The 23,189-nt window shown below is 45.3% G+C and overlaps 1 protein-coding gene across 1 annotated transcript in view; it reads right to left on the bottom strand.

Annotated features, from left to right (window-relative positions):
- Nucleotides 1–8,040: 8,040 nt before the first annotated feature.
- The window catches only part of FAT1 (FAT atypical cadherin 1), a gene marked incomplete at its 5' end in the record, with an annotated part of 111,526 nt that continues 96,377 nt past the window's right edge, over nt 8,041–23,189 (bottom strand). Inside the window, 9 exon segments of the mRNA XM_045073780.1 lie at nt 8,041–9,483; nt 10,272–10,307; nt 14,779–14,916; nt 16,122–16,753; nt 18,232–18,342; nt 18,453–18,606; nt 20,077–20,539; nt 21,170–21,327; nt 22,993–23,124. Coding sequence (XP_044929715.1) covers nt 8,855–9,483; nt 10,272–10,307; nt 14,779–14,916; nt 16,122–16,753; nt 18,232–18,342; nt 18,453–18,606; nt 20,077–20,539; nt 21,170–21,327; nt 22,993–23,124 — 2,453 coding nt within the window.

Genomic DNA, 23,189 nt, shown 5'->3' on the forward strand with positions numbered 1-23,189 from the left:
AAATAACAATAGCATTAAAAAAAAAAAATCATGAAGTTCCTTGAAAGAATGTGTAGAAAAAAGGATTTGAATAAATGAGGGGGAGAGGGTATTAGTTGCCAATGTTAAACCATCCATGAAAAGTTACAATAACTGTGGGGCACCTGGGGGGGCATAGTGGGTTAAACCTCTGCCTTTGGCTCAAGTCATCATCTCAGGGTCTGGGATGGAGCCCTGCATTGGGCTCTCTCCTCAACAGGGTGCCTGCTTCCCCCCATCTCTCTGCCTACTTGTGATCAATATGTCAAATAAATAAATAAAATCTTTAAAAAAATTACAATAACTGAAATCATGTGAACATTAACAATTGAAAATAACACAAGATCAAGTTTTGATGATTTCCCATCAGTGAAGGAAGGTTACATTATAAAAGCAAAGATTCATTTAAGAAAATGTAGGTAAAAAATATATGTATATAGGTTAAAAAATAAAATAAAATGTAGGTAAATACTTCTGTAACTTTGGTGTGAAAAGAACTCCGGCATGAAAAAGAGGATAGGACAGACAGCACTCAGAACCATAGAAGGAACAGTAGTAGCTACTGTATGCTGCAGACTCAACACGTCCCAGTTCTGGGACAAGTATTCTCCGTGCATTCTCCACACAATCTGCTAGTGGTCCTAAAAGGTTGGGTATGGCTGGGAGTATTTTATGGACGAGAGACTGGTGGCTCTAGAAGGTCATGTGATGCACCAAAGGGCCACAGCAGGTAGGGGATAGAGGCAGGATTTGCACTGTGGCCCCTCGGGCTCCTGAGAGGTGGTGTTTCTCAGCCAGGATAGATTTGACTGCACAAAAGTTAAAAGTTCTTCTCTTTTTTTTTTTTTTTTTTTTTTAAAGTGCCATCAACAAGTAAAAGCCAGTTTAGACCAGGGAAATGATTTGCGGCCTATCATATAGAATATCAATGACCTTCATTATGTAGAGGATTTTTTTTTCAAATAAGAAAATGATAGAAATATATTTTAAGGATATAATTAGAGAATTAAAAACTAAAACCTATATGCAACTTCTCATTGAGAAAACAAAAACCAAATGTATGGGAAGTTACCATTATAGTTACCAGCTATCACTTTTGAAAACATTAAGAGGAATGGTAGGTCCAAGTGTGATAAAAAAATATATACATATTGAAATCTGAGAAAAATTCCTGTGCACTACATAAAAGTCTTAAAACTGCATATTCATTTGACCTAATAATTCCACTGGTAGAAAATAGTGTATGGACACGTGGTTGTGCCTCACAGCATTGTCTGTAAGATTTAAAACCTAAACCTATAATTGGGGTTTTGGTAAATCAGTATAATCAATAGGTGAATAGAGCAGCACAGATGGCTGTCTCCCACCAAGGGGATGGTGTGATGGGGGAGGGGGAGAGTGCATATGGAAAGCTTCACAGTCTTTCTGGCTGGGAATGAGGGAAGGGAATAGGAAAACCATAAATACGCAAAGAATGGGAAATTCCCCAAGAGGAAGGAGCCAGAGGGGGGATTCCCCAGACTCTGACTGCCCCTGTCAGAAAGTGAGTGGTGTCTAAACCCACACATATAAGGAGTACACTCAAAGCAGTCCTATAGACAAGGGCTAACTCAGACTGGAGTGGCCACCCTTCAACGATGCCCTTTGCTCCTTGACCTTCTTGACCTTGGCCTTTCCAGCCTTGACCTTCCTAACCATTCTTTCCCTCAGCCAGGGCATCTAATCCAGCCTCCAACCCATGAACTTTCTCTCATTCCTCAAACATCCTATTGTCGGGACCACCTCCGGCCGGGAAAGTCCCCGCCGTTACAAGATGGCGCTTGGCTCACTGACAGCAAAATAGCTGCAAGTAAACAAGGAACGTTCTGGTGAAGCCTGCCTAAAGGAGGACATAGTCATTGGCTGTTTCAAATTTAATCAGCATAGTAACAGCACTCTCATTGGCTCTCCCCATTGCTTGGCCCCTTATTGGTCACCCTGCCACATATAAGCTAAGGAAGTTGACGGAATGAAGCATTAACACCATACCAGGCTGATTGTCGTTCTTGCGGGCCAAGGGCGACACCTATTACCCACTTCCTGTTTTCCATACGTTCCTTCTGCATGGAATGCTCCTTCCACACTCTTCTCTGGAATCGCTTTGCTTTCCCCATGAAGTCAGGTCCCACATCTTGCTTCTCCTTTCCTCCTCAGTGCTCCTGCAGGTCACAGTATGCCCTTTATCCTAATACTTACAAGCCACACGTACCTCTTTTCTTGCTGGAGTCCCACCACATGGCTGGGAAGCTTGGGCCGGGGGCTTGTTCTCAGTTGCATCCCCAGGACTGAGCATAGCATCTGGGCTACAGTAGACACCAACAATTTTTTGTTGAATAAAATGAGAGAATAAATGATTCCATTATTGCCTGCTGGCTTTAAGCTGATGTAATTTCCATGAAATTATGTCTTTCATCATATTTGGAAACTTCTAATTTATCAGAAAAAACATTGCTATTTGTCAGACTAATGGATTTTTAATGCATTTGTCACCCTCAAGTCATGAGACATTTTCTCTGTTTCTTCTGTTAATAACAAGGAGAAGTATATTTTTTCAAAGAATTTTTATGTTGCATTATAATAGAGGAGTTAATATGGATTTTATTTGCTGGCCTGCTTTAAGAAGAACATTATAGTTAGGTACTCGAAAAGTTTGTAAAACAACACAAGAATTTAAATTTTATTTAGAGTATATATATTTTCACCAAATGTAAATGTATCCTAATTTCAAGAGCTAAATATACCATTAAAGAAATACTTTGTTTTTTACCATTACTTTATATAATTTACAAAGTTTCATTTCATACTAAGATGAGAAAGATTGCTTGCAGAAGAAAATAGTTCAAGGGATATTAAGAATAGTGGACATTTTCCTGGTGATACATGTAAAAATACACTACAGAATCATAAGTACATGCACCGTGGCAGGGGTTATAAAATATATGTGCCCATGATTTTGGCTGGAAATCAGTGAAGTAAAGGGACAGATACGTGCTTATATGAGAACAGACCACCTGGAATTGGAATTGGCGAGTGAGGGGCTGATTTGGCCAGAAAGTCCTGAGACTTCCCTCTTGGCTCAGGGACCCCATGTGTGGACCCCTGGGGTAGCTATGGTCTGAGGCACCATACCTTTGTGTTTCTTGGGTCTTCAGGAGGCACGCTGAGAAGGCAGAAGAATGCCAGTCAGTTCGTGATCAAGTTCCAAAGTGTGTATTGTGACATTTCCAGTAGCAGGGATGAAGGGGAAACTGCATAGAACTAAAAATGACTGCTATTTCAGCACTGACATAGTCTAGAGTGCTTTAGGAGTTGGGAGAAAGAGGGTTCAACTTCGTAGTTCAGTTTTTAGTCAATATACATTGCTGCATGGAACACAACCCTTGACCACACTGAAATTTGTTTTTCCTCAAAGGCTACATGACCGCTCATTAGCAAGTTTTGCCCACTTTTATGTGTGCAGGGTATAGCAAAGGGTAGGCTAGACCAGTGTTTGTTAATGCAACCCAGGAGATAATTTAAACCGAATGAATGAATGAATGTATGGAAGGAAGGATGGAAGGGAAGAAGGAAGGATGGATAGAAGGACGGACGGACGTACAGACGGAGACAAGAGACAGAGTGTGAGGAGGGGCACCTGAGCCTCAGGAGCACTACAGTTTGAATCCCAGGTGAACAGAGAGGATACTTTACTTTGTTAAATGAAGCAGGTGGAAAAATAAGACGCGGGGTGGCAAGCTATAAATGTGACCCCAAACACTCCTCTAATTACTAAGAGTGGGGACTTAGTCTTGCCCATCCTTCACCGAATGGCAAACACGATGCTTCTGGCCTTCACTGACTAGAGCAGATACTCAGAAACAACTTCTGGATGAATGAGCAGCAAAATTGGCATCTTTTTTTTTTTTTTAAGATTTTATTTATTTATTTGACAAAGATCCCAAGTAGGCAGAGAGGCAGGCAGAGAGGGGAAGGGGAAGCAGGCTCCCTGCTGAGCAGAGAGCCCAATGTGGGGCTCGATCCCAGGATCCTGAGATCATGACCTGAGCTGAAGGCAGAGGCTTAACCCACTGAGCCACCCAGCGCCCAAAACTGGCATCTTGAGACTTTACCTGGCCCCACGGCGTCCAGTCTCCAGCGTGGAATGCTCTGACTTCGTAGAAAACAATGCAGATGCAAATGGCCCAAACTCTCTTGGATTCGAGGTCCTTAGTCAAATCTAAACTAGGTTAGGAAGCTTCTTTGAATTAGAGCATGTTCTATAAAGGCACTAAGTCAACGAAACTTTCAGGGATGCCTGGTGGCCCAGTTAGTTAAGCATCTTGATTTTGGCTCAGGTTCTCAGGGTTGTGAGCTTGAGCCTGCGTGAGACTGCGCTGGGCATGGATTCTTTCTCCTCCCCCCTCCCCCAAATATGAAACTTACATATGACACATCTTAAAAATAAGCTATTAAAATACCTGTTTGAAGACTGGGGTGGCAGTGAGGGAGGAAAGAGTACAGCAGCGAAAGCATTTGGTGAACATCTACTTTGCGCCAGAATGCTGGTGAGGACTTCTGCGTGTGCAGGCCGGTTCGCTTCAGTGATGCTTCAGAGGGAAGGCTGGGGATGGAGCTTTGAGACCAGAGTCAGGGCGCTGGATTTCAGTCCCAACACGGACCTGTGGAGTGACCTTCAGAAAATTATCTCTGAAAGTGGGAATGCTAAAGGGGAGGGGGGTCACTGGATAGATTCAAAGAGTTACTAACTGCAGAATGGAAGGTAAGCAGGTCTCCTGAGAAGCCTGGTTTCGATCGCTGGTTTGATTCCACGGAGCTCCTGTGTGGCACTGACGGCTCACACCTCCTTTTCAAAGGAAGCACCTAAATACAAGTTGGTTCTTCATCATACAGCTAATGAGCGGCAGGACACAGCTTAGAACTTTGAGGTCTGTGGCTCAAAAGCCAGCAGTTTCCACCTGCCACCGATGCCAGAAGGCACGAGAGTTCGCAAGTGTACCCCGAGAAACCAGTTTTAAAAAGGAGCCCTCCTGCAAACGGAGTTAAACTGAACCCGAAACTATGCAGAGCTACTTTAGCAGGGGTGCAAACTGCGGTCTGAGCCGGTCCTGGAATGCCCTGTTTCCCCGAGGCAGGGCATTCGGGGAAGCAGGGCACCTGCCGGGTGGGGTAACAAGTCTTGGTGGGCTCTGGCCTCAGACCCCGCAGGCTGAATGGGGCTTTACCGCTTGCCAGCTTCGCAGCAGACAGATGTCTGTTTCTCTTACATAAACTGTGAACGATGACAAGAGATGAATGAGATCCTCCCCCGTCCCCCTACATGGGGGTTGTAAGGGTTATGTAGCCACAGCTCTTAAAGCATGGTGCAGACACAGGTGTTCGCTGCTGCTCTTAATAAAGAAGAAACTGAGCTCTGACACTCATGAGGAGGGTAGCTCCAGAACCCCAGTGTGACTCAAAACTATGGCACAGAAATTAAAGGTCAGTCCACTGTTTCCAATGACCAGAGGGTATTTTTGAATCTTTTTCAAAACTTTTTAAATCTTGTGAAATTCCCCATTAGAAGTAAAAACGTAGCATTTGAGATCATTATTAGAAACAATCTCAGTCCAGTAAGAACTTTTAGTTGGAGAACCTTTGTGCATTTTACACATGTGGTTTAAAGAAATTTTAGTGAGGTCTACAAATAAATTTTATTTTGTTCCACCCTATCTTAAAGCCTCTACTGAAAGTATACTTACCCTTGAAAGAAGGGAAAGGCTCAATTAAGGTAATTACCTAAAAACACAAATCACAAGAGCATCATTGAAAAACGTTTGCCGTCTTCATTGGCAGGGACTAATATTCCGTATCTGGTGAGGAGGTGGGGCTGTGCTTCTCAGTCTCTGACAGGCCTGAAGAGGCGGACACAGCATCGGGGTGGATGAGGGTTTGTTCCTCCTCCTGTATTCTTCCTGTATCCTAAACTGTTAGGTGGTACTTACAAACATTACAATTAATTGAAGCAACCATCATTAGACATTATGAGAATTTCTCTTTACTCCTTGAGACAACTGGGTAATGGCTCTGGTTTAGAACCACTGAGCTATCTCTCATGTCTCCTAGAGACCCTGCTCTCGTAGCTCTTTGTGAGATCTATTAGGTCCAATGACAACTGCATTCAAACGTTACACATTTTCTGTGTCTAGCATCCTTTGAAAACCTAGCCTCTTCTAGAGCCACACTTTCTGACAGCATGGGGACAAGCGCATTCATTCCCTAAGGGTTCACATAAGCAGGGGTTTTCTTGGGGGAAAGAAAAATACTTGTCCTTTCCAAGTGGCTCATTCTGTTTGCAGTAGAGGCAGTGAACTGCTGTGAAGAAATGAAATTCTGACAAATAACTGGCTCTCAGCTGGTGCACTAATTGAAACTGAACCTAATGCTTCTGATGAAGAGTGATCATTAAGTCCACGCCAGTCTGCACATCAGAACGAGCAGCCCACGTGGACCTTCAGAAGGTTACAGAGCGGAGCCAGTGGGCTGGGAGAAGGCAGCGGTGGCCAGTGGAGGGGAATCTGGAACTGGAGCAAGGCTGAGGGTGGTGGATGGGCGCTGGGGTAGTTTTCCAGGTCTGATTACAACCTAACTGCGAAATTTCTATGAAGTTACTGAAAACTCCATAGGAATTCAATCTAATTTTGTGAAGATGATCCAGTTCCTGACTACTTTATTTTTCACAGAAACCAACTCAGAGCAGGAGGAGACAGAGCAGGATTTCCCAGAGTTCTACCAAAGCTTCCTCGCATCCAGATGCTAACTGTGCAGCCCTCAGGGCGGCAGGGAGGAGCCTGGGCCTCACCCCACGCAGCGCAGCGACGCGCACACCTGTGGTTTTCAGCAGCCTCCCCTCCCCCCGACCACTGTGTATATGCCGTGACGGGGAGCAGACAAGGTAGGGGTTTTTGTCTTTTTGTGAACAATCACATACAGTAGGTGACCAAAAAATTCTTTTGGATAAATTAATGAAATGGCTTCAGATTTTGAAAAGTAAAAGAAAAATTAAGGCAACTGTTTCAGAAAAAGGGAAAGTAGCAAGGTAATTGGAAATAAACATCATGTACTACACTTAGTGCAGCAGTGAGTGTTACCACCACCAGAACAGTGCGAACCCTGTATGTGCATTAATCCGAAAATCAGGGTTTAACTACAAGGAGGTGGGTTAATAGTTATAAGGCCTTCCTTGAACATCACGCTGCATTAGTACACAATTCCTAAAAAAATTAGTGACCCCAGAAGCAATACAGAGACCTAAACATATGAACAGGGAAACAGGAAACTGCTCAGAGTTGCACCTGGATACAGCAGAAGGTATGACATGAGGGTGCTGTTTCTCCGTTATCACAGCCAGCTCTGATGTTTAGACTTTGCACCTGATCTCCTCTGGTAAAGCAAAGAAGGCATTTACTTCATGTACTTAAAGGAAAAAAGTAGCTTTCTGAAGTTCTGAGAGCGCCTGAATCTGTCCTGCGTGTCATAGGACAGAGGGCAGGTAATAAGTACCGATTTCACTGTATCCACATGGCAAATAGCTTCTTGGTTTCAGACTAAATCATACACAAGTAGGTGTTTCTCGATTACAGAAGATAAAGTGCTTTGTACTTCGTTTTTGATAAAGTCAGAGGGGAAGACCATAGGAGCCTTTAAATGATACCCAACAAATACTGAGAAAATGTATAAAGTAAAGTTTTCTTGAAGTTTTAGTTGGAAAACACATATAAGAGCAGGGTCTTGGGCCTACACCTGGAACTCTGAGCAGGCTCCAGTGGCCGTGTACTGCCACCTAGTGGCTACATCTGTAAGTACCACCTGGTTTGGCATCTGTGCCCTTCACATCGAAGGCCCCAAAAACCTAAGGTCTCTACACCCGTCCGCGTTCTTTGGCAACTCCTCTTTAAATCCTAAGCAAGGGCCTAAACACAGGAAAAACAGGCAGTAACGCTACAGTATTTTATTAATAATTTATTGTCAGTAAGAAAGACTGGCTAATGGTAGTTTTCAGTAAAAACCTTTACATGACTGTTGCATCACAAATATACAGACACTATAAAAACTGTGTCGTGATGGTTTTGGTTCTAAACAGGTAAGCAGAAGGTCCCCATTACACTTTCCAGTAATGAAAAATGTTTATAATTCTAAAATACAGTAACTCATTTAAGACATGTCCATGTGGAAGATCTTTCCTCCTCCTATGTACAGCGAGAAATCAAAGACTATATTGAAATGTCTTAATGAAATGTCGTACTTCAGTGGAAGAGGACATATAATGAAACCCTGGTTATATTAAAAAATCAGGGTGCTAGGTAATGACGCTAACACCACCAAATTTCGGTCAAAAACAAATGCACCAAGTATTTGGAAAAACCTAGTTAAAACTATAAGAAATCAAATCTGTACATAAAATTTACAAAAAAAAATTAAAATAATCAAATCTATATAAATACATGAATCATGCTAACAAGGTGATAGGACTGATTTTTTGTTTCATTATTTTAACAGACACATGTAAATGCAGACAGAGGTTTGGAAATGGCACGGCCAAAGGAAACCTCCTCCCGTTACAGTAGGTTCGGACACCGGAAATGGCTAACTTGTCCAGAGGTGCGTGACTCAGTGCAGCCATGCCCATCGTAGCTCACCCAAAAAGAAGAAAAGGAAAGAAAAGCGCTGAAGCACTGCTGCGGAGAACGATGCGGAAGATCACGTACAGAACCAGCTCCAGGTTCGGTCGGGTCCAGGCACTTTGGGGGGAGGCTGAGCGTCACACCTGCGTGTGTTGCTGTGCATCCAGCGGGGGCACCGTCACCTCCTCGAAGTGACCGTCCTCCCCGCTCTCGTAGTCACTCATCATGACCTCCGACTCCACGTCACAGCACGCCGACACGTCAGAGCAGGAGGCCGTGGAGGCGTACACGGACAGGGGCATGGTTTCTGCGGGAGGGGCTTCAAAGTTTCTGGGGTACCCCGGAGGGAAGGGGGCATAGGGTTCTCTGCACGGACTGTTCTCGCCGGCGCCTGGTTTTTGAGGTTCAGACATATCGACGGGGTAGAAATTGGGCAGATACTGATTCAAGTGGAACCTCTGCCGGTTTCGCGAGGAGGAGCCCAGACTGCCCGCGGCGGGCATGTCTCTGGGAGGGTGTATGGACTCGAACTGGTCGCTGAATTCCGGAGGCAAGGGCGGCAGTTCGTCAGGGGCGGGGAAGTCTTCTGGTGGCGGTGGGAAATCGCTCTCGATGTCATAGCCTCCGGGGTAATAGTCTGTGTCGATGGCGTTCGGATCTGCTGAGTAGAGTGGGGTCTGCTCGTCAATGACCTCGTAATTGGGAAATTCTTGTATATCTGGCAGAGGAACGCTCGGCATCCAATCCGACGTATCCCAGTGATAGCCTTGGTAGGAAAGAGAACAGATTTCAGTTTCTTTCCTCCCTGCTATCTATGCCATCGCACAAAGAGCTCAGCATAGAACAAGCGCGAGGGCGTCCCACGGGTTCCTCCCTGTGGAATCCGCTGCTCAATGCTTTGAGGGCCTCCCGCTGCCCCCCTCACCCCGACTGAGTTTTGACAACCTCTCTGAACTAAGCTCTAGTTCCAAAAGGGGGACCGAGAGTTTCACGTAGGTGCCTGACTTTCAAGGAAAGCAAACAAGTCTGAACAGAAGCAGTGTGCCGGCATCTGAAGGACAGGTACTTTCCAACAAGCGCTTCCCAACAGCCCTTCAGGACCCACTGCTCTATCCAAAGGGGATCAGCTCAGGCTCAGGACACAGTGACATGCTAACATTACAAAAGAAAATTCCTTTATAGACATTAATAAAGGTACGTAACAAAGCATGCTTCCAAATCAAGCAAAATGCAACCCAAAACTGAAAAATAGCCCAAGTTTGGATCGATTACAACACCCAGTTTTTGTTACATTTACAAGGACAAAGAATCATTTTGGACTATAATTTTTTTTTAGAAACCCCCCGATATGGGGATGCTCCCTCCGCCCTGGAGATTACGGAACTCCTCGGACACGCAGGCGAGGCGACAGGTTTAGAATGCAGCACAGACAGCTCTGGACTCAGTTACTGCGGCATCCACGGAGCAGACAAGTGAAGCAAGTCAGCCGTGGGGGCAAACCTTTACCAATTTTTTTTAGTGAGTATCAATGAACAACTGGCATGCATAAGTCACCTCTTGATTTGCTGAGGTCAGGAGCAGCCAAAGACTCTTTTGGTGGCAGAGTAGAGAGAAAAGAAAATATTTATAATTAAAACAGAAAGATGACTGGAAAGGCAATCACGATCAGTACATAACACAATGCCCACTGTCTATCAAGGCCCATGCAGCCATGGACCAGCCTCGGAGCCGGAGCCGTGCTCCCCGGAAGGTCCGAATGGCTGAGAAATGCACGCGGCACAAATGAAATGGGACGGGGAGGAGAGGAAAAGACTGGGATGATGAACTCTGCCGGGAGCTCCGCAGGAGTTTACTTTCTTTTTCTTTTTTCTGGCTATCGGAACCTGAACGCACCCAATTTGGTTAGGAATAGTCTATAAGCCCCAATAGCACGTAAATTGAGAGGGAACTTAAAGGACACCTTCGTGATACTGAACAGTATGATGACACAATCCAAATACATCTAAGACACACTTCACAGCACAGTACAGCCCTCAAAGGTACGTTACATTCAGACAAATCCACTATTGCAGGGACTCATGAATGGACAGAAGAAACTCTCTACAAACCCTGCCCATTCTGAACGTGACTCGATCTTCCCATTGTTCCCTAGTCCTGGGAGAGAGCATGGGCTGTGCTGACTCCTGCCCACACCCCAGAGCTGCAAAGCCACTCGCTTCACGACTCCGGGTTCGTACACAGAACTCCAGCATGGAGGCCGCAGGCCCCAAAAGATGTAAATCCCACTTTAGTAAGGGCCCCGGCCCTGGGCAGGTTGCTTACCCTGGCTAAACTTCAAGTTCTTATCTTTGAAAGGCAAGTGGAAATCCCTTTAATAGAAGGATTAAATCAGATAATGTAGGTCGAGCCCAAACTCTTAGCTGTTGTCATGATTCTTATTCTTGGAAAGTAGTAATCACAGTAGAAATAGGGTCATTTCAGAGCTTTTCTGAATGCTTTCCATGCATTGTACAATTGTTCCCGAAAACCCATGTAATAAATAAAGAAATCTGGAGCAAAGAGGACCTGACTGGTGGTTCTCTTCTAGGAATTTAAAGCTAAAAGTGAACCACCATGGTGATGCTAAAAAATAAGCCAGTATTTAGTCAATGTGTAACTACAGAATTGTTTCTAAAGTCTACAAAAATGTAATTTCTTGGAGAGAACTTGACCACCTGTTACTCCAGAGGCACTAGATTCTTAAAATTCAAGCAAGCGGTCAACTTTAAATACAGTTTCTATTACTTTTCAGTGAAAGAGAACCCATGAAAGAATGGTTTTAAGTTCTGCTTTCTAAAATTCCATCCATATTTTAACTAAAATCCACGAGACAAAATACAGATCACAGTACCTGTTCCTGGGGAAGTTACAAGCTTCCGCCTGGCCTGCCCTATCCTGAAACCATCCTCTCAACTCAATCTTAAAAACACACCTGTCTTCCCAAAGACAATCCCCTAAGGGTAATGCACTCTTGATTGTGTAGAGAAAGGCAAATTCTAAGCCCTCCTGGAGATGGGATTTACAATTTAAAAGCTACTAGGCTGTGCAATTTACATGTGATTACTCCTACTTCAGTGCATTAATAAAGGGCTTATTTAAAGTAACATTAGGTGCTGATCAATGCCCTTTCAGAGAATTTTAAACAGAGATAAAGCTTCATATTAATTTTCACTACACCATATAATGAAAAGAATTACTTTCTGCCATGTTCTATCATTATCCTTAATCACACTCAGGTAATTATAAAAGCTGTGTGTTAGTGTTATTCCTATGAAGAAGATTGAAAAAAAGAAATGTTCAGCTAGAATGTAACTACTAAGCCTCTTAATACCATGTCATGTAAAGCCAAGCTGTCAAGATCCCACAGGTCACTTCTGATGTCTATATAAATTCACGACGAGTGGCAAAGAGTGACAAAGACGTAACATTACGTAAGGATATTTTTGCAACATATCTGGATTACGAATATACATACACACCATGCACAAAAGTACTCAACCCCCTCAAAACCACACACTTTTTTTTTATACACTACAACAGGCGAAAGCACAGGATTCTCTGTGGCAGGGACTATAAACACAAACACAGCACACGTATTGTGACTATACCTTCTTCATTCACCGTGTCAACGACAGCGTTGACAAGGTGGATTACAGTCACTATGGAAGCTTGTAAAAAGGTACAAAAGGAGTAAATTAGGAAAACCTTCAGTTAGAAAATAGTGCATGAAATAGGATTTCTTTATATAATTTCTACTTCCTAATTTAAAAATGTGAAAACTTTAACATAACACGTAATATAGTTATGCATGAGCCCTGTACTCTTGCTATTATGTATCTTAGATATCTTTCTAGTCCAGCTATACGCAGTCGTTGTTAATCAAAGGGCTAAAGTAAGCACACTATACTGTAATTTAAGACATATTTTAGCTCTAAGTTTTCTCACTTGCAGATCTAGTCATGACAAAACAATCCTTATTTAAACATCTCATGGGCAAAAGACTTCACATTTAAACAGTAAAGTGCTTGCTAAGCCAATTTTCTGGGTTTATTTAATGAATTTGTACCTTCCAAGAAAAATTTAGTATTACATAATAAGATAAAATATGTAATATAAATACAAAACTGGCTTTAATTCTGTTCTATATACTCCCAACTACAAATTTCTTATCTTTTTTTTGCAGACGGGCTAACAGCTGGGGAGCTAACATACCAGCAGAGAAATGCAGACTGTCTGCCTGGCTGTTTCCTAGGTAAATTCCCTTTTATTTATAGATCAGATTGTTTTAAAGCATCTACGCCAAGATAAACATGTGTGCATTGTGGAAAGCTGAACAATGGCCCTCCAAGATGTCCCCATCTAATCCTGGGAGATGGTGAATATGTTAGCATCCCTGGCAAAGGGACTGACTTTGCTCGTATGATTAAAGGTCTGGAGATGGGGAGATTTTCCTAAATGGTCTGTAGTGGGTGGAGGGAGTGAGGACTACAGAAGAATGGCCAAGGAGAGAGGCAATGTTGTCTTTGCAAGGAGACCATCTTCTAGAAGCTGGGAAAGGTCAGGGAGCAGGTTCTCCTCTAGAGGGGGCAGAAACACAGTGCCCTGCCAACACTTTCATGTGAGCCCACTGACCTACGGTGGGATTTCTAAACTACATAACTGTAAGATGATAAATTTACCTTGTGTTTAGCCACCACCTTTGTGGGGATCTGTTATGAAAGCCTCAGAAAACTAAAAATATAATTTAAGTCCACATTTTTTATCTGGACTTTGACTGATAAAAATTAAAATACAAACACTCCTGGATATGTTTTCTTTCTCATGCTAAATTTTCCAGCAATTAACTTTTGTAACTGATGGGCCACAGTTTATTAAAAGCCGTTAGCAGTATTAAGAAGAATGATGTTCTGAGGAAAACATTGACAAGATTCTGAAATTTATTTATGAAGAGCATTGAGGAACCAAAATATAAATTACATAAACTGGCAACACTAAAGTTTTAAATTAAGCCTAATGGAAAAAAGAATTCATTTTGTTGGTTTAATAAGCAAAGCTACGCTCATAGACTCCGTCACTAAGTAATAAGTAATAAACACAGGTGGACTCTGATCTGACACATAAGATGCTTGAAATCATACGAATGGAGTAAACTTGTGGCCATCTTTACTTTGGGAAAAGACTGAAATATATTATGAACTATTACTCTGGGTTTAGAAATTAATAATAATGGGTTAATTATTTGAAATGGCTAAACACATTACATTTTTATGCAAAAAAAAGGTCAAACTTACTAATTCTGAGCTGCAAAAATTTCCACTAACAACTATTTTATTACTGAATATTGACCATTTTCTCTACTGCTCTGTGTTGTCATGGCAAAGCTGTTACTGATGCAGTTTACCTAGAGAAATCAGATCAACAGAACTGGCATCAAAGATCCCACTGTCAAACTTTCTTCATTAGAAATATAATCAGACTTACTAGCAGTCTCTTAAACTGTGCTCTCAGTCAGTACGCTCTGATCCAAATGGGAGCTGGGGCCGCAGGGGAGTTGGGGGAAGAGACAAATAAAACCTTGTAATAGTGAAGGAGCTCCCGGAGCTGAACATTCCGACTACCCCATCGCCTCCCAGGGGTGCAGCAGGAGGAGGGTGGGTGGGGGGCTGTGGTCAGGAAAGCTGCTGCAAGCATTTTTTAAAACCCCACAAAACCTCTAGAACATTTACTATTGTGGGGGAAAAAAAAAAAAACAACCAACAATAAGAAAAACTCTTTCAGTTAAGTGTATTTTCTTCCCTACTTCCGACAGGCTGCTGCAGTTCAAAGACCTGTCCCATTAGGAACGTCTGAAATACTCTCCCCGCTGCAGACGCTCATGCAAGTTGTACAAGGGGCTGTGCACCGGTGGTCCTGAGTGGGACGTGAACAGTCGCAGCCTCCACACCCACGACACTCCCACACGCAATGCCATGCCCACAGCGTGGCAAGCAAGCCTGCGCCGCGTTTCAGACTCTTCACTCACCATTGTCATCGCAGGACTCGGACTGGAAGGAGCTGAGAGACTGCACCTCTGACAGGCTCTCCCGGGCGCTGTATGGATGCGAAGGCTTTTCCTCCAGGGGTTTCTTGGACAGGCAGGGATCAAGGTCCACGACTTTAGCTAAAAGGAAAAGGACAATGGTCAGCTCCAGGAGGGTGAGGCCTCCGCTCGGCTCGCTGCTGTGTCCTCACACAGGGCAAGCACACCCGAACGCTGCCTGAGCCTGCCGGCCTACAGGCACAACTGAAAGAAAACGGGGGAAGCGACTGAAACCTTCAAACCTGCAGGTATTCCGGCAGATTCCCAGAACAGAAAAAGTCTCCATAAACCCAACTGTGGAGATCATGAGACAGTATGGGGAATTAAAACCTCCTCTTAAAAATAACATACAGGGGCGCCTGGGTGGCTCAGTGGGTTGAGCCGCTGCCTTCGGCTCGGGTCATGATCTCGGGGTCCTGGGATTGAGTCCTGCATCGGACTCTCTGCTCAGCTGGGAGCCTACTTCCTCCTCTCTCTCTGCCTGCCTCTCTGCCTACTTGTGATCTCTCTCTGTCAAATAAATAAAATCTTAAAAAAAAAAAAAAAAAGACACATACAGCCATTTTTAAAGCATCAAATGTTACAGACTGCTGTTACAAATACTATGCTTCTCTTTTTAAAACATCCATCATACAGGGGCTCCTGGATGGCTCAGTGGGTTAAAGCCTCTGCCTTCAGCTCATGATCTCAGGGTCCTGGGATCAAGCCCTGCGTCGGGCTCTCTGCTCAGCGTGGAGCCTGCTTACCTCTCTACCTGCCTCTCTGTCTGCCAAATAAATAAAATCTTTAAAAAAAAATTCCATCAGGGGCGCCTGGGTGGCTCAGTGGTTTAAACCTCTGCCTTCAGCTCAGGTCATGATCTCAGGGTCCTGGGATCAAGCCCCACGTTGGGCTCTCTGCTTGGCGGGGAGCCTGCTTCCCCCTCTCTCTCTGCCTGCCTCTCTGCCTACTTGTGATCTCTCTCTGTCTGTTTAAAAAAAAAAAAAATCCATCATACAAATATTCTTCCTAATTTGTCCTAATAAGCCCCCCAAATCCTGAGAGCCCATATCCATCCCAGAAAGAGCTGCTCTCTCCTGAGTATGAGGTCCTTGATTGACAGACCACCACGGCTCTCGGCCACGACAAGCATCTCACATCACACCCCCAGGTCTGGGAGCCCGAGCGCACTGATCCCTGTCGTGGGCTCCACCACGTGACCGGGCCCACTGGCTGCTTTAGCAGAAGGTACAAGGTCACAGTTCAGCTCAGTGACATTTGATGCAGGTGCAAAGGGCCACGCTTACTGTCGTAGTCGAAGTCCCAGCTGGGCTTCTGTATGGAGTCACTGTCCGACGGGGAGTTTGAGGGCGGCGGGGGCGGCAAGTTTGGAGCCACGCTGCAGACGGCCACGGCTTTCCGGTGTCCGTGCACGGCTTCGGGGTTAAAGGTGCTGAACTCCGGATGCTCCGGGATGGCAGATCCTTCAAAGGAATTGCGGTCCAGGTTGTTCCTGGAGTCGCTTGGAATGCTTGGAGTGTAGGAGATAGGACGGACAGGCACCTGGGGTGGTATGTCTGAGTAAATGTTCTTATTGAGCTTGGCATCAAAATACGGTCTTTGCAAGAAAGCGGCGCTGGGGCCCAGGTGCTTGTCTTCGGGTTCGGCCTGGTGTTTCTTCTTCCGACTGACTATCTTGCGGCAGAGGACAAACAGCCCCACCAGCAGGAAGATCCCCGTTACAAAGACGAGAATGCCTATGCCCTCGGCCAGGCCGATGTTCCACGGAGTGGACACGTACTGATTGGGCGTGGCGTCCTCGCAGTGTCGGCCCCGGTACTCACGGCTGCAGTTGCAGTGGTAGGAGCCGTGCGTGTTCTCACACAGCGCCCCGTTGCGACAGGGGCTGGCGGCACACTCGTCAACGTCACTCTGACACCTGCCAAGAGCGAGGACAGACACTTGCCACACACGTCTCAAGAGGCCAGCCCCCCTAGTTCCCAGAGCCCAGGGACTGAACACAAACACAACAGCGTGAGTAACCACCAAAAAAACGCTACCAACAAGTTATTACAACGAAAAAACCCCTCATGGAGTAATTAGTCACGTGAGTCTACACGGGGTCCCTCGGGGAAAGATGCAGGACATCACGCTGTATGTAACTGATGCCACAGATGATTAACCCAAACCCACCGGCTAAGCATTCAGTCTGCGTCTCATTCTCTTTGTTCAGAATGCACACTGGATAAATGGCCTGCTGGCAACTGTTCTGAAAGGCTAGCTTAAATCTCTAAGAAAATCTTCCTGTTTAGAAATAGGATGGTTGCATAAAACATGTGAAAGATTAGAAATTTTCCATTTTAAAACAGTTCTCCTGCTGAAAACCTCCCACAGCCCCTCACCTGAGTACTCCCAGGCTGCTCCACCCCCTCTGCCTTTCCAAACGGGGGCAGATGTGCCCGACGCTTCTCAAAGCCTCCCCACTTTTATAAAATATATCTACTGCCCTTCCCTGTACTCAACTGCCAGTCAACAGTGGAGACATTTTTGCCAAATATATTATCAACTGACTGGAATTAGGAAAGTCAGTTTAAGAACTAAGACCACAGGGTGCCTGGGTGGCTCATCGTTAAGTGTCTGTCTTCAGCTCAGGGTCATGATCCCAGGGTCCCAGGATCAAGCCCCGCATGAGGCTCCCTGCTCAGTGGGAAGCCTGCTTCTCCCTCTCCCACTCCCCATTCTTGTGTTCCCTCTCTCAGTCAAATAAAATCTTAAAAAGGAACTAAGACCATGTGACTGATGGCAAAACTCACTACTCCAACCACCACTGAAGCAGAAGCGTAGGCAGACGCCCACAGGCCGCCCGCCCTCACAGCCTGCACACAGGACGGGGCACACCTCAGTGAGGCGGGAGCCACTGACAGACAACGTGCAGTTACTTGGTGAACCGAACAGTGACCGGGCATGCAGGAACTAACACGCCTGCTTCTTTCAAGGTGTAGCACGAGCCCCCCTGGGCCCCATTTTCCTCCCCCAGAAAGCAGCTGCTAGATACTAGATAGACGTGAGTTATGACATATTCTGAAGAGGGGTCACTGCTGTCCCACTGCAAAGACAGGTAACAACTCCGGGTGCGTCTGCCGTAACAGAATTACCGCTCCCCACACGGGTCCTGCCTGTGAGCAGCTTGTGCGTGAAGACGTCTCGAGGACGGAAGTAGGCATTTTCAAGCACGACGTTGCAGTTACCTGCTCCGTCTTTTAAAGAGTGAAAGGGTAACAGCAGCCGAGACCTCAGGGTGTAGAATGTGAGGTTCTAAAGCAGCGCTGCCCCACATGAACAGAGCTCTGCTACGTCTGCGAATGGACGTGACAAGACGGGGAGGTGCAAACACAGGTGCTAGAAGAAGCCAGTTACCTTTCTCCCCTAAAACCCGAATCACACTGGCAGACCGCACCATCCAAACTGTCAAAGCACGTGCCCCCGTTCTTGCAGGGCTCATCCTTGCAGTAGGGGCTAAGCTGGCACCTGCGGGGGGAGAGGAACAGAGGCATCGGCGTCACACTTGTACTGCAAAGGACACAACAGGGAACAAAAGGAGGCATTTCCAGGACTCTCACCCCGAGAGCCACACTGACCTCTGACCGGTGTATAAGCCTCTGCACTGACACACAAAGTCCCCGTTGTCCACGATGCATGTGCCGCCGTAAAGACACGGGTTGGAGGAGCACGGGTTAACGCTCAGCTCACAGGACGCCCCAACGTACAGGGCACTGCACTTGCAGTAATAACCTGTAGGTGCGAGATGGGAAAAAAAAGCTCATTCAGTAACTCAAAATATCTGAGTATAATACTGGTTTTCACTTTTAAGAGAAGCCCTCGTTAACAGCCGCGAGACCCGCAGAAGTTCGTACAGTTCCCGTTCTCTCTGGGCACAGTGTCGTCTGTATCAACAATCTCTCACTTCCGCTGTTGGCAAAACCAAACCAGAAGAGCTGCACGGAGAACCCATAATTAGCTTCAGTTAATCAGAACTTGTGGGCCAAGGACAGACAGCAAAGAAAGTCCCTTCTTTGAGTGACCATGCGGACTGAGAGCCCTTCCGGCCGAACACATCCCCGTTCGTCCGCAGCTCCCAGACTTTTAAAGGCTGCGATAGTAACGTGAAAGCCCTCGGGAGACTATGAACTACCATCGGGGAAAGGGACTGTCACAGGTGTCCCAACGAGCATAAAGAATGTCAGATTTCTTGCCAAGACTGTGGCCTGGGACGATTCATGTGGTAGACTTCCTCCTACTGTCCCTGGGCAGGACTGCGCTTCCCCGCTGCCGCTGCAGGGGGGCACGGCTGTGAGAGCTTCTCTAGCCCAAGACGCGCTCCTCTGAGCCCGAAGCTTTATGAGCCTGTGTGTGGCACCACGCTCTCCTGCTGCTGCTATAGGGATCACGGTAGCCCGTTTCAAGAAAAGGCTGCTCAGCCCCATCCCTGAGTGAAGGAGGATGGGGTCCCTGCTGAGCTGACGTGAGCATGCAACGTGAGCACAGGATAAACCTGCACGCGGCGTCCTCTGGTGGGGATAACCTGGCCTGTTCTTTGCATGCATAGGGCATGCACAAACATGTCCCCAAAATAACACAACGCCAAATCCTCTGAAATCCCACTGAAGCGCCATTCTCATTTTTGCTTCATTCATCACACACAGCTCTACTGATCAGGCACTGTGACTGTCCTGTCCTTTCACAGCATTACTGGGAAAGGGACAAAAAGGGACCAGGTTAACAAAATGCCATGGAGTCCTCTACTACTCTACTACTACTTCGGGACAGGACTGGTTATACTCCAAGAGGGTTCGAGGCATTCTGCAAAACCAAACCCCATCTGTAGCAAGGCTAGCAGTCCCTACATGCTGAGCCATCAGACCTAGGGGGCCCTCCGGAAGGAAAGAGTGCACAGTTCTGAGTCCCGGTGGGTCAGCCCCGATGTGACTGGAAGAAGACTGTGCAAAATAAATACCACAGGGAAGAGGACAGAGTCAGCTGTGGTTCACCAGTGGTTACTGGTGCGGAACGAGGAGGAAGTTCTGCAGCCTGACTGGGGGGAACCATCCTGAGTCCAGCCCTGCTCTGGTTTCCCTCAGTTCCAACACTGACTGCAGGATCCGACACCATCGTTCGCATGGGAAGGGGAAGCAGAAAGACCTGAGGCTCTTCCCAAGTGTCTCCACGTGTAGCGCTCTGAAGATGACTAGTGCCGAGGCCTACCTCCAGCAGGAGACGGGTGGCAAATGCCTCCATTCTGGCAAGGGTTGCTGGAGCAGTCTTCGGTAGCTGTTAGTAAGCACCCAGGAGAGACGTCCACCCATTCTTCAATGTGTGCATAGCTTCTCGGTTTGTTGTTCAGAGGGAGCTCCTGCCCGTTCAAATAGATGGAGTCCATACAGCCCCGGAAACCGTTCCCGACTTGGGGGCTTCTCCCGTGCCTGGTGCCTTGCTGACGGATGTGGCCACCGAAAAACACATGGTTATCCAGGTTTAGGGTTTTCAGGGTCCCGGGGGCTGTGCCTGATGCAGTATGAACTTGGTCTAGAACCAACCTAGCATAGTTTCCATTCACTTCTAGAGACACGGCATGCCACAGCCCATCGTTGACTTGAATGCTCTGAACAGACACGATGCCAGGACCACTTCCACAGTCAAACTTGTACTGCAGCCTTCCATTATGAATCTGTGTCAAAGACAATTACCATTCACATTACTCTTACAGGACCGTCCACGAGGAACTAGTCAAACATCCAAAGGAGAGGTACATTTAGTGACTGAAGGGAAAAGTGAGTGAGACTGCCTTTAAGCACTGCAGAACACACACTCGTCTCATCAGTGCCCAGAGTAAAAATGAACCTAACACAAGTTCAAGTGCCAAGTGCACCTCCGAAAAGCATCATGGAAATCACCCACAATTAGCTGTTAACCGAATAACAACCAAAAATAGCATCAGGTAAAATCAAAAGTGAATTAAATGCATTAAAAAAAAAAAAGACGATGATTAGCACTACTTAAGCAGTTACGAATGCTCTCTATAAACTGTCTCTGTAACATTAGTAAGATGTAATACCACTGAGAGTTTGAATGTTAACTGTCACGTGACCTATAGATGCTGTGAGAAACAGAAGTCAATCTCTGTATTATGGAAGAGCAAAAACTTTTTAGCCCCAACGTCAAAAACTTAAGAGAGGTATCAAGGAACTATTTAAATGTGGAATAAAACCATGTCCCTTAATTTTTTCCCCCCAAAATGGACAACATGAACATAAAACAGAATTTCGTGTTTTTAAAGTCTTCAGGTACAAAAACGTACCTCCAAGATGCTGTAGTCGGTCCCGCGGGCATACATCACAACCGCGTGAGCAGAGTAGGTTCTGAGCCTCATGGTCAGCTTCATCTCCAGTCTGTTTTCATTTTCCATTAGACGGTATTTCACAAAGCTGTTTCCAGTAAATGTGACCGATGAACTCCCTGAATCATGAAGAGGAAAACATGAATCAGAACCAAGTTGAAGCATATTTATAAAAGTGAGATTTCCCCCCAACAGTGATCCAAGTTTTTATCTAAGGTTACAACATTATAAAACTCAATTCAACGGAAAATGTTTATTTGCTTTAATAAAAAGCACAGCATAACTGGATTTCTTTTGTAAGAGAACTGGTCTACTATATCAGAGAGAAACGAATTCTATAACAACGAAAGATCTAAGTATAAAAAGGTTCAGTACAAAATTATTAGGAGACAATTGAGGAGAATATTCACACAGCCATGGTGGTCTGGGGAAACTTTTCAGCAAAGTATAATCCCCAGTCTCCAAAAATGATGAATATCACTCTGCAGAGGTAGTAATGGTTATGTAAAATTACACAGAACTGACAAAAATTAAATTTCAAAATGACAAGAGACACTTTAAACAAATCAAAACACCAGTAATAGACAGTGGGATGGAGGTAACATTCACGCTCACAGCACACGGAATGTTCTAAACACTGAAAACAAGACACAGATAACCCCGACAGGCAAGGAAAGCATAGGAACAGGCCAGTCCAGAGAGGAAATGCTAGGAGGAGTAAATAAAACTTTCACAGGAAGCTGCAGCAATGCAAACTAAAACAACTAGTTAACATTTCATGCCTACTGGATGGGGGAACTTGTTTTTTAATTGAAAACCTTATACTGACAAGAGAATGGACAGACGGTCACAAAGGACTGTAAGTAAGGAACTGGTGTGACTTTCTGGGAAGCTAACATAATAGAAATATTTAAAAATTAAAAGTGTAGTTAATCTTTGACATAGTAAATCCTAGTTTTTAGAAAGCACCAATAAAGGCTCTATGTATAAAGTACTTTTTAAAAAAATTAAAGTACAATTAACATACAATGTAGTATTAGTTTCAGAACTACAACGGAATGACCCAATAATTCTGTCCATTCTCAGTGCGTCACCATGATTAAGTGTAGAAAAGGATTTGTTGTTTTTTTTTTTTTTAAAGAATTTTATTTATTTGACAGAGAGTGAGAGGAGGAGAGAGAGCACAAGTGGGGGGAGCAGCAGAGGGAGAGGGGGAAGCAGGCTGCCTGCTGAGCAGGGACCCTGAGATCATGACCTGAGCCGAAGGCAGCGGCTTAACCCACTGGACCACCCAGGTGCCCCCAAAGGATTCATTTTTAACACGAGAAAACATCTTCACAACCTCAAGCTCATTTATAATTAAGGACAAAGCTGACAAAAAACAATCCAGCCCCTCAGAAGCATTAGGTTTATGGGCATGGACTTGGGAAGATGCCCACAACACATGTTAAGCCACAGAAAACCAAGCAGGAGACTGTGAGAGGTGGGGAGTCCAGTTTTTCTTTCTTTTTTTTTTTTTTAGTAAAGAGAATGTGGGGAAAACCACTCTGAGTATGTACTCGTGGGACTGTGATGTCGGCACGAGCAGTCAGAGGGAAGGAAGAGCGTCGCTAGTAACTCAGCGGTACACACAGAGAACGGAGAAGTGACTTCGGCTCTCCATTCGTCTTAAGCCCAACTTGTTATAATCAATGCGCTTTACATCTGTCAACTCCAATAAAGAGAAGGATGGCAAGAAAAAGTGACTTCTATATAAGAAGCATGCTTCATCACTGAACTCTTACCCGGGCACGGACCAAACTTGCCACCCGGGCAGACGCAGGAGTATCTGTTGTCTCCTGGATCCGGGACACACTCAGATCCCTCAGGGCACGGACTGTCTTCACATCCACGATGGACAAGTGGGCATTTTCCCTCTTTGTTTAAAAAACAGAGGGGGAGGGGAAGCTCATTAACAGGAATTTCAGGAAAACAGTCGTTA

The sequence above is a fragment of the Mustela putorius genome, unplaced genomic scaffold, assembly GCF_011764305.1.
Source record: "Mustela putorius furo isolate JIRA1106 unplaced genomic scaffold, ASM1176430v1.1 tig00537255_pilon_pilon_pilon, whole genome shotgun sequence".
In the NCBI taxonomy this organism is placed as follows: Eukaryota; Metazoa; Chordata; class Mammalia; order Carnivora; family Mustelidae; genus Mustela; species Mustela putorius.